The 10,210-nt window shown below is 32.9% G+C and overlaps 2 protein-coding genes across 2 annotated transcripts; both read right to left on the reverse strand.

The window, feature by feature from the left end:
- Nucleotides 1-191: 191 nt before the first annotated feature.
- LOC107418234 (uncharacterized protein At1g66480) lies at nt 192-2,950 on the reverse strand. Its single transcript, XM_016026918.4, has 2 exons — nt 2,118-2,950; nt 192-421 (listed from the first exon to the last, which is right to left on the reverse strand). Exons 1-2 carry the CDS (start codon nt 2,793-2,795, stop codon nt 365-367), a joined length of 735 nt encoding a protein of 244 aa, XP_015882404.2. The 5' UTR covers nt 2,796-2,950; the 3' UTR covers nt 192-364.
- Nucleotides 2,951-5,682: 2,732 nt separating this feature from the next.
- On the reverse strand, nt 5,683-8,830 carry LOC107418223 (U-box domain-containing protein 11). Its single transcript, XM_016026907.4, has 4 exons — nt 8,371-8,830; nt 7,655-7,771; nt 7,123-7,572; nt 5,683-6,993 (listed from the first exon to the last, which is right to left on the reverse strand). The coding sequence occupies exons 1-4, from the start codon at nt 8,716-8,718 to the stop codon at nt 5,923-5,925; spliced, it is 1,986 nt and encodes a 661-aa protein (XP_015882393.3). The 5' UTR covers nt 8,719-8,830; the 3' UTR covers nt 5,683-5,922.
- Between the last annotated feature and the right edge of the window lie 1,380 nt (nt 8,831-10,210).

Genomic DNA, 10,210 nt, shown 5'->3' on the forward strand with positions numbered 1-10,210 from the left:
TTATTAGAATCCTTGGTTCTCATCACAATTTGGGATGTCATGCAATTTCTTTTTTTGAGCAAGTAAGACATTGTATGGAAAAGAAATTAAGTTTAACTTGAAGAGATGGTAAAATTGGAAGTAATGAAAAAGAAGTTGCAAAAGTTTCTGTTGGACAGCTCTCAAGGAAGATATATATTGGGAAGAGTTCCTAGTAAATCATGAGCATCTATAATCTCCTTTCTTCCATTTACAGATCAGTGTTAAACATAGTGCATATATATAAGTGTTTGTACAAACAGAAAACATATTCTACAAAGATTGTGAAGTAGAGGGCCTAAAAGCCCTTCGCAGCTTCACCTTGATCCTCACTTGCATGCTATTATTAAGCCACAGCTATTTGAATCTCACCTTCATTGATTGGACAGAAACTCACTCTTTTCTGCAAATTTAAACATATACATTGTAAGAAATTGGACGAAAAAATTATTTCAGAACAATTTCAATTAAATAGTATATAAATAAAGTAATTTAGTTAACAACAGTTGACATTCAAGCACGTGCTTCTGGATTTTGGAGTTTCAAAAGAGCGCAAGATTAATTTTTTTAATGGCTGAAATAGGTTAGTCATAGGGTCCTAATTCTTATTTTTAGGATACGATTTTGGAAAAATGTATTAAGAATTATAGGGAAAATAAAAAGTCAAGGACTTTAATAATTTTTTGTTTTTCTTTAGTAGCTCTGAATTACCAATGCAAGAAATCAGAAATATTATATTCTTAATTAATCTTTTCCTTATTTTGGTTATTAATATACCTTGACTAAAAGAAAATATTCATATATACTTGTAGACTATTAACTATTAACTATTAAACTATTAGATAGTTTTTTTTTTTTAAAAAAAAAAATTACAAAAACTATTAAATAGCAAGTAGAGTAGCTATTAGTTTCTTTCCATCCACATGGGAAATGGGTCAATGTCTCACCAAGCAAACATGGTAGGTTGCAAAAACTTGACCAAATAGCAGAAAAAAGAAGAAGAAAACAATGCAATCTGGGGAGTGTGAAAGCTTGAATAAACCATCTCACATTTTATTCACCGAAAATGCTATCTTACATTTTGCAAATAGTCTCCCTCCCTTCATTATGGGTCTAGAGTTTTTTTGTTTTATTTTATTCATTAGAAAAATAAATGATTGTCCATAAAGGGTCCCAAAAAGCATGTTCTCTTCATGTTATAGGAGGAAAAAGAAGGATCTTGCCTGCCAAGGCTTTTGACTTTTCTGTGATGCTTACAATTAGTAGTAGTACGGATATCGAAGAGAAAAAGTGAGACACAAAATTGTTTTGCATAGTTTCAATGAATATGGGCTTTTCACCTTTTTTTGTACAGGAAAAAGTAAATTTGAAAATTTAGATTCATATTGATCGGTTGGAACAAATTTAATAGGTTGTTGGGGGGGAATGAAATAGACTTTAAACCAAACACAAGCTTTTCTCTCAATTTGTGTACGTTATAAAATACTATTGACTACAAAACAAATTTTTTTTTTTTAAAAAAAGAACATTTTTTAATTACCAAAGCATTTCAAATCAGCTTAGAAATTAATTTAGCCTCAAAAAACACTTGAACAAACTATGGAGGAAGATAACTAGTGGATTATCTATATATACATATATATATATATATAAAATTTTATGTCATGCAATATGTTATCCAGTGACAAAATATTTTGTAACATGCTATGTATTACTGTTGCTCTAAATTGATAGAAAGAGAATTCTTTTAAATAAGAGAATGACTAAAAATATATATAATTGGCAGTTGAAAACTGTTTCTTCTCACCGAAATATACCTAGAATTTTTAAAAATCTCAATTGTAATCTTCTAGATAAAGTAATTTGTAAAATCATAACCCTCCAAACTAAAGAAAATACTTCCAAGATAAGCAAAATTAAAATCTGGGGGTCCCTGTATATACTTATTTTTAATTTTCTATTTTTGAATCATAAACTAAAGAAAAAAAAATCCATAATACTTCCAAATTCACAAAAAAATAAATAAATAAAATAAAGACAAAATCCCATCAAACAGGGCATGAAAACAGGACAAAAGTGTCTCAGAAAAAAAAGCATACCTCAGCCCTGTTTTTGATACCATCTCTAACTCTTCCATGGCCATCCTTATTATTATTATTATTATTCCAATGCATTTGCTGGTTCAATCTCAAACTAACCTTATCATCATCATCATCCACCTTCTCTGCAATCTGTTTCCCACCATTTCCATTACCATTATTATTCATCAAATAGATCTCCATGATCTTCTCCGCTGCTTCCTCTTCGTTTTTGCTTTCCTTCATCAACTTCTCAACCTCCGCTTTCGGCAATCTCATCCTCACCCTCACACCACCACCATTTTCCGATACTCCTCCTTTTGTCATCATCTCATCTTGGGAAATGTATGTCGGTTTCATGATCGAAAGGTCGGAAATCGATCTCCGAGCCAGCATCAAATTCTCAAGCCTGTCTTTGGCGCTCATGTTTATGCCCGATCTCACTCTCCTTGGAACTTGCTCTTTTTGAACTTTAGGCAATTCCACAAGGAAATACAGCCTCTTTGGCTGCAATTCTTGGTGAGGTTCTAGAGGCTTAGCTCTTGTTCCGAAATGCTTCACGGATTCTGATTCTAACAACACGTGACCTGGGTAGTCCTTCACTACCTCATTGGCTTGGATCGGTGTCTTCAATTTGAATGTCTCACCGTTTATTTTCATCACTTTGGTTGTCTTCTTGCCTCCCAAGCTGTTTCCCATTTTTTGGAACTAACAAAAAGAAAAAAAGAGCGAAAATTTCAGAGTTTATAAAGCTCTCTATGAAAATGAAATGGGTTTGTTTAATTTGTTTCTTGCTAGTTTGGAGGGATATATGCGTTTCTTCTCTCCCCAAAAGCCTTAAAAATAAGGTTCATATGGTAATGGGGTATTTATTTGTTGGTGGGTGTGAGATAAGGACATGGTTTTTGTTTGGTTTTTGGGTCAACAAAGAAGGGCAAAAAAAATTTAGGACCCGGCTCGTGGACATGGTGATTTTTTTTTTTGGGTAATTGACTAGTGGACATGGTTTAGTTTTTGATGGAAATTAAAAGATAGCACGTGTATGCTTCCGCTTTCATTTTATTTATTAATTATTAACTAACATTTCGTGTATTTGTGTGTGTGTGTATTTAAAAAAAAAAATTGTCATTTGTTACTATGGTAATGGAGCACCATCAGAACTAAATGTTAATTAGTTATGCATTGATAAATTATGCATCGAATTTTTTTTGGATGATCTAATATATCAAATCACGTGTAGTTCCTACCGATGACAACAACAAATAGGATTTTGCAAAACAATTATATGCAAGGAATTGGATTGATGATCACTGATAGAGACAAATAAAGAAATTTTTTTTTTGTTTTTGGTATTTTGTTCGTTTGCTTTTTTATTTTTTTATTTTTTTTTTCCTATGCTTTTCAATATTCATTTTCAACAACCACTTTCATCTTTTAGATGAAAAATTAGCTCCCTATATGGCCCGTGATGAGTGGAACAAATATGATTGCATAATTGTATGTGTTTTCGTCTTCCATGTAAACTAATTGTTTAAAACAAATAAATAAAAAAGTCTTACGGTAATTGCGGCGAAGATTCAAGATGAATGTTGAATTCTCATAGCTAATATGATTTTGACTTTTGCTAATTTACTTTGGGAAATTTTCTTTCTTTTTATGGACACAAAGGGATTGAAAATCTGGTGGGACTAATTGAACTCTTTTTGATATATATATATATATATATATATATATTTTTATATTAAGCTTTTGCATATATTGATTACTAATCACGGACTACGTACAAAGTCAGAAATTGTAGTCGGCTCAACAACGTGGAAGAGAGTTGAATTTTTCAAACACCATGTTGGAAAGATTGGATTAAATTTCACTGCTTGACAGGATATTCTATGCTTCCGCTCATATTTGGTTACTTTTTCCGTTGTAGATCTTTGCATAACATTCAATTGAAAAAAAAAGAAAAAAAAAAGGGTCATAATGTGGAAATATGGGTTATTTTAACATGCAAAGTTACGTAATGAAAATAATTAAAATAAGGTTTTCAAAGTTGCATGCTAATACTAGAAAATTGACAAGCTCAAGGTGAACTTGAAGGCATGCATTCCCACTTGTGCGACTAATTCTCGGCTTTCAACTTGTTATCTATATAACTGAAATAAGATTCACACCCAGCTTAATCCCCTCTATTTCCACGAAATTCTTTGAACTTCAAATTTTTTTTTTTTTAATATCAAATTTTTTGTTTAATGTATTTGATTCATGATATGAAAGTAGTTTTCATTTGATTTATTCATAAATTTTATAATTGATTTATAAAAATAAAAATAAAAATCAACTGTTTCAAATATAGAATTTAAAATTAGTTTAACTAAATATTTATAATTATCTAAAGAAGACAGAAAGAAAAACCTTAAAAGATTTTAGGTCTCACCATCTTTTCTTTGTGATTTTGAAAATTCAATTTTTAAAATAAAAAAAATATATATTATTTGGCTTATAAATATTGTTGTCAAAATTTTGAAAACAGAGGAAATCTGTTATGAAAATAACCCCACCAAACTGTTTTTCATATTTGCCATTAATTTCCATTCCGCTCCTATACCATTTTTTATCGTATTGGCACTTCAGCTTCATGACAAAATGTTTTCAATAACGTCCAATATGGTCACGATGAAAAGTAAAATTCAAACCAAGTTATGCAACGGCTTCATAGCAAGGAAAAGGGGAAAAAGGACAGAATAGCATTCCTTATCCCTGACCACCATATCGCTTTCAACTTTTACTTTTTTTTTTTTTATATTTTTAGGTTTGTATTACTTTTATAGATTGTGGCTCAGTTGGACTAGGATTGAATTTTTGCATGAAGCTTTTGAACTCGTGCTTTGTTGTACAAAACTTACCAAACCAAAAGTATATGATAATAATATGATATCAGCAAGCAGGGAAACAAATTGCTGTGCGTCTAATAAACGTGCTTATTGACTTCCACAAAAGTGTCATCGAATAAGAATATTTCTTCAACGGGCAAAAAAATATCGAAAAAGAAAAGAACCATTAAAAATTAAAATTAAAATTAAAAAAAGGTTAACTGCCCTATCCTTAATCTTATCTATTCTCTTCCTCTGTGACTGAGAGAACCTGTAAACTTTACAATGCTGGAGTTGACAGAAGGAACATGGCAATTTCTTTATTGTAATCTATAAAAAGGATCCAAGCTTTCTTTTTTTGACAGTTCTACTTTATTCAACAGATTGACCTTTTACTGTACAAAGACCCAAGAAATTATGATATAATGATTCAGTCTAATCATATATAAGATATAATGATAATAACAAAAGAAGGAAAATGGGTAACTTTTTCATTCCTGTAGGTTTCTAATTCTGCCTTTCTTGTTTTTTCAAATCTAAAAAGATTCGATCGGGAATATATAATATAGGTTACAGAGAGTAAATTTTTATATTGTCTGCTGTGTATTCACCAGTATTTATTTCAGAAACTTGAATCCGGATGAAATTAAACAGTGAACAGAGAGTGAAAGCAATTTATGCTTTTCATTGTAATTATTAATCAATTCAAACGGAGTGACTAGACAGGAAAAGAAATTATTGTAGTAAAGAATATTGTAACAAACATAAGTATCAAATGAATTTATACACTCTTGCAGAAGGGAAAAAAAACATACAGAAAAGCGTTGAGACTTAGCCTTATTATCTCAAGCTTGTATTCTCAGTTTCACACCAGAAAAAGAAATAGTGTAACATTAGTTGAGAATAAATTGAAAAAATAAAATGAAACAAATGAAATTCCATGGTACAATTGTACCTTGTTAGACCTGCTGTAATTTTCGAAGATGTTCCAACAAAGAAGTAGCCTTCCGTTTGGCCCTCTCAGTGCCACTCTTTGCGAGTTCTGACAAGGGTATGACTGCACCAAGCCTACTTATGGAGGCAAGGTTCTCGGTATCTCTTTTGCACAAGGCAAGTAAAATAGCAGCTGCATTCTCTTTGTTCCGTGGCAGACCTGTCCTCATTAGATCTATCAATACAGGTATAGTGCCGGCCTTTACAATGGCAACTTTCGCTTCTTGATGGCTAGCAAGAACAGACATAATAGTAAGAGCTTCATCAACCATGCCATTGCTAAAATCTGTGAGCATCTTCAGTAATGCTGCGATTATGCCCGCCCTGACAGCCCTCCCCTTGTTTCCCTGATAAATGCACAAATTGAATAATGCGGTTGCAGCATCCTTCTTCCCTCTAGTGCTCCCATTTTGGAGCAAATCCACCAGTGCTGGGATTGCTCCCGAGGCACCAATTATTATTTTGTTCTCATCCGCAAGAGACAAACTAAAAAGGGTTGCAGCAGCATTTTCTCTGGCTTCCATGCTCCCAGCTCTGAGCACTTGGACAATAGAAGGAATGGCACCAGCTAGCATTATAAGTCCCTTGTTATTTTCATAAATAGAGAGATTAAGAATAGAAGTGACTGCATTCTCCTGTGTTAACACATCTTCTGTTGTTAAAAGGTTGACCAGAATAGGTATGGCACCTGCTTCAGCAATTAGTATTCGGTTATCTGTGCTCCTTTTGGACAGTGATCGGATTTCAGTTGCAGCAGCTCTATGCTCCTCAATCGACCGGCTAGACAGCTTGTGTACCAGGGCTTCAATTACTGCTATATCCCCACTAACATCACGAAATGATCCGTCACTTTTTTTTATTTTCCCATTAGTCAATCCCGTTGGTTGTTCAATATTGTGTGTATGACACCACTGATTAATTAGACTTCTCAAAACATAGTTTGGAGTTAGCGTCAAATTTTCCAGCTTTTGCTGAGTTTTCGGACATGTTTTGTTCCCACAATCTATCCATCTCTGTATATATGATCTCTCATATGTCTACAAAATTTGGAGAAAGATACATCAGCCCCTATATATAATCATGACTGTGAACCATTAAAGTTGCAAAGCAAGAAGTCCACGAAAACAAAAATAAGAATGATTAAATGGCATCTCTATGAATAATACCTGTCCCGTGGCCACAATAACCGGATCCCTCATTAGTTCCAGGGATATTGGGCATAGATAATCATCAGGAATTATTAATGAATCAGGTTTCTTGATTTCATCCAGATTTTTACTAGCTGGATTCTCTTTTCTATCAGCATCCTTGTCATTGGTTGAACATAAATCAGGAGTTGAAGAAGAGGTCCTCAGCACTTCTGATTTCTGAATCATCTGATGATCTACATTATGGCTTTTCAGGCTTTCAGTTCTCCGAATAGCATTCGGCTTTACGGTAACTTCAAGATCATAATTACCAGTATTCTCTTTATGCAAGCCATGTACCATTTTTCCCGATTCAACCTGAATTTCTTTGTCCAGAGGATGGGATGAAGGATAAAAGGATATCTTCATAGAATTCATAGACCCATATCTTTCAGTGGCTCTTTTTAATTGAGCTCTCACCAAATCAACCTAGATAAGAATGAATCAGCAAATAAAGTTAAACCCAAAAAGGGTCAAAACAACAGCATCAAATAGTTTTTTCAATTCTTACCTGTTCCTGAACTTCCTCTGAGATTTCATAATGATCATATGGTAAATTACCCAGCGCTTTCTCCAATTTCCACGTCACACATTGAAATTGAAAGGCGATCTTTTTGGAAGCTCCCTCCTTAAAAAAGTAAAAATCAAGATGTAGGACATTTCAGACACAAATCTTTAGAGTAAATGTATATACCCATTACAGAATCTTTAGCAAGATCAAAATTTTCAAACCCCAATAATTAACCCAATAAAAAAAAAAAAAAGTCAATTCAATCCCCTTTCGATGTCAATATTCAGGTAAATTAGAAACAATAGGCTTCACATCTCCAAATATAGATTCACGCGTAATGCAGCTTTGGGCATCAAGAAAACGATGTTGACTCGCTGAGCTTCGCTCATTTCCACATCAAAAAATTACATATTTTCTGATTTAAACCCACCAAAAGCTGCAGAGTAAAAAGACCCAATTTTTTTTTTTTAGCAAGCTTAATCACTACTAACTTTTGTTATCCAAGTGGGGATCGATCATGGCGAGCTAAGAATAATTCAAATTACGTTAAATTCACAAATTAGAACGCACATTTCGGAGAACCCCACTTAATCGATTCCAGTAACTAGCAGGACAGATCTCAAAAATCCATAAAAGGGCTGTGCATTTTACACATTGATCTGTTTGGAAGGTGAGAAAATGTAGGAAAAAAAATGAGAGAGAAAGAGACAACTTACAAGAGGGGCATTATCGGAATGGAAGTTGGCAACGACCAAAAGGAGACGCTTAGCAGCTTGGAGAGCAACCACCAGATCAGTCACCCAAGACTCCTTCGAAGAAACAGAAGAAGAAGATGAAGATGGTGAAGAAGAAGTCGATGCATCCAACGGCATAAAGTTCAAATGGGTTCCTTTGAAGTCCCTTATCTCTTCGAACAGATGCGAAAGCAAGGCGATTCGACGGACGAGATCCGTTCCGTCTTTCTTGAAAGCACCGCCACCAATGGACACCCCAACGACGTCGTGCACCAACTTCAGCAGCTCCGGCGAACGGTCCTCGCCGTCTCCGGCGACTTCGCAGGCCATTGCCCCTACTTTAGCCGTACGCTCTCTTTCCCTCTCTCTCTCTCTCTCTCTCTCTCTCTCTCTCTCTCTATCTGTCTGTCTGTCTGTCTGTCTGTCTTTTGTAGTCTTGTGTTTTCAGCTTTCAGCTACTTTTCGGTTTTTATTTATTTATTTATTTCTACTACTCTCTCTCGCAGTGGCCGAACCTTTTATTAAAATATTATTTTATTTTTTACATTTACCGCAATTTCATCGAGTTTAAAATGCCTGCCTCCCTTTAATTTTCTCAGAAATTATTATTATTTAATTAATTTGCAGATAATTTTATTTTATTTATTATTATTATTATTTTTTTTTTAAAGGAAGAAAATGATTTAAGTAGAACAGAAAATGAAGAAACCGAGAATCTCGGGTGGGGAAAATGGGAACAAATAGGATACAGTTGGAATTGGAATATTATGATTTGTGTTTACAACTTATATCCCACCCAACCAAACTCTTCTCTATCTCTCTACTTCTCTCTTTCTCTCTCTAAAAGCTTTCATTTTCTATATGTCTTACTACCAAATGTCTAGCTCAGCTAAGTCTTTTTGCCAGCCTGTAAAGTCATTCTCTTTTCTCCTTTTCTAAATTTTTTTTTTTTATAAATTTCATTTTATTATTGAAATTAATTCGGTCACAATTTAATTTGTGATCAATTTGTACTTTTAGTTTCAAATTTTTCTTTCTATCTCAAAAAACTTATCTTAATTGTAGACATGTATTCAATTTATGCCTAAAAAATTTATAAAACTTGATACCATTGCAAAAGCAAAATGTATGTACTTTGTTTAAACAAAAATCAAAACATATTAGTAAAATTTGTAAAGAGAAAATCAAATTGATACAAATTTTTATTTCAAGTTTTTTCTCTCTTCTTAACCAATTAATTATACCATATCAACAAAAATTTAGGATTTGATTATTGTTTTAAAGGATATATAGCTCATTCGATCACCTTAATAATCACTTTTAAAGCTGAAGATACAAGCCATTGCCTTTTCTTTTCTTTCTTTTTTTTTTTTTTTTTTTTTGGGTGAGAAATTAAGGATGGTTCTATAGTGGTCATTCTTAGAATAGGAGGAGGGCGTTTTCTGAATTATTGTAATTTCTTAGAGCATATTAAATTATGAGTAAGATATTGATAATACAGAAGGTTTAGCAATTCTAAATAATGTTTGGTATGCATGAATGAATTGGCATAAGATACATTTCCAATAATTACAAGTTTTTGACCTTTGACATATATAATTAAATGAATGTGCCAGGAATGTTTCTTTCTTTCTTTTTTTTTTTTTTTCTTGGGGGGTGGTGGTGGTGGTGTGTGGTATGTATATTAATTTCATATTGATTTAAGTGTTTCACTCTTATTCTTTTACTAGAAAAAGAAAATGAAAAAAGAAAAAAAGAAAAATTCTATAATGGCATGGGAATGGTATTGACCAAACCCTGAATATATATGGAATTTGAGTAT

This window comes from Ziziphus jujuba, chromosome 12, assembly GCF_031755915.1.
Source record: "Ziziphus jujuba cultivar Dongzao chromosome 12, ASM3175591v1".
Taxonomy (NCBI): Eukaryota; Viridiplantae; Streptophyta; class Magnoliopsida; order Rosales; family Rhamnaceae; genus Ziziphus; species Ziziphus jujuba.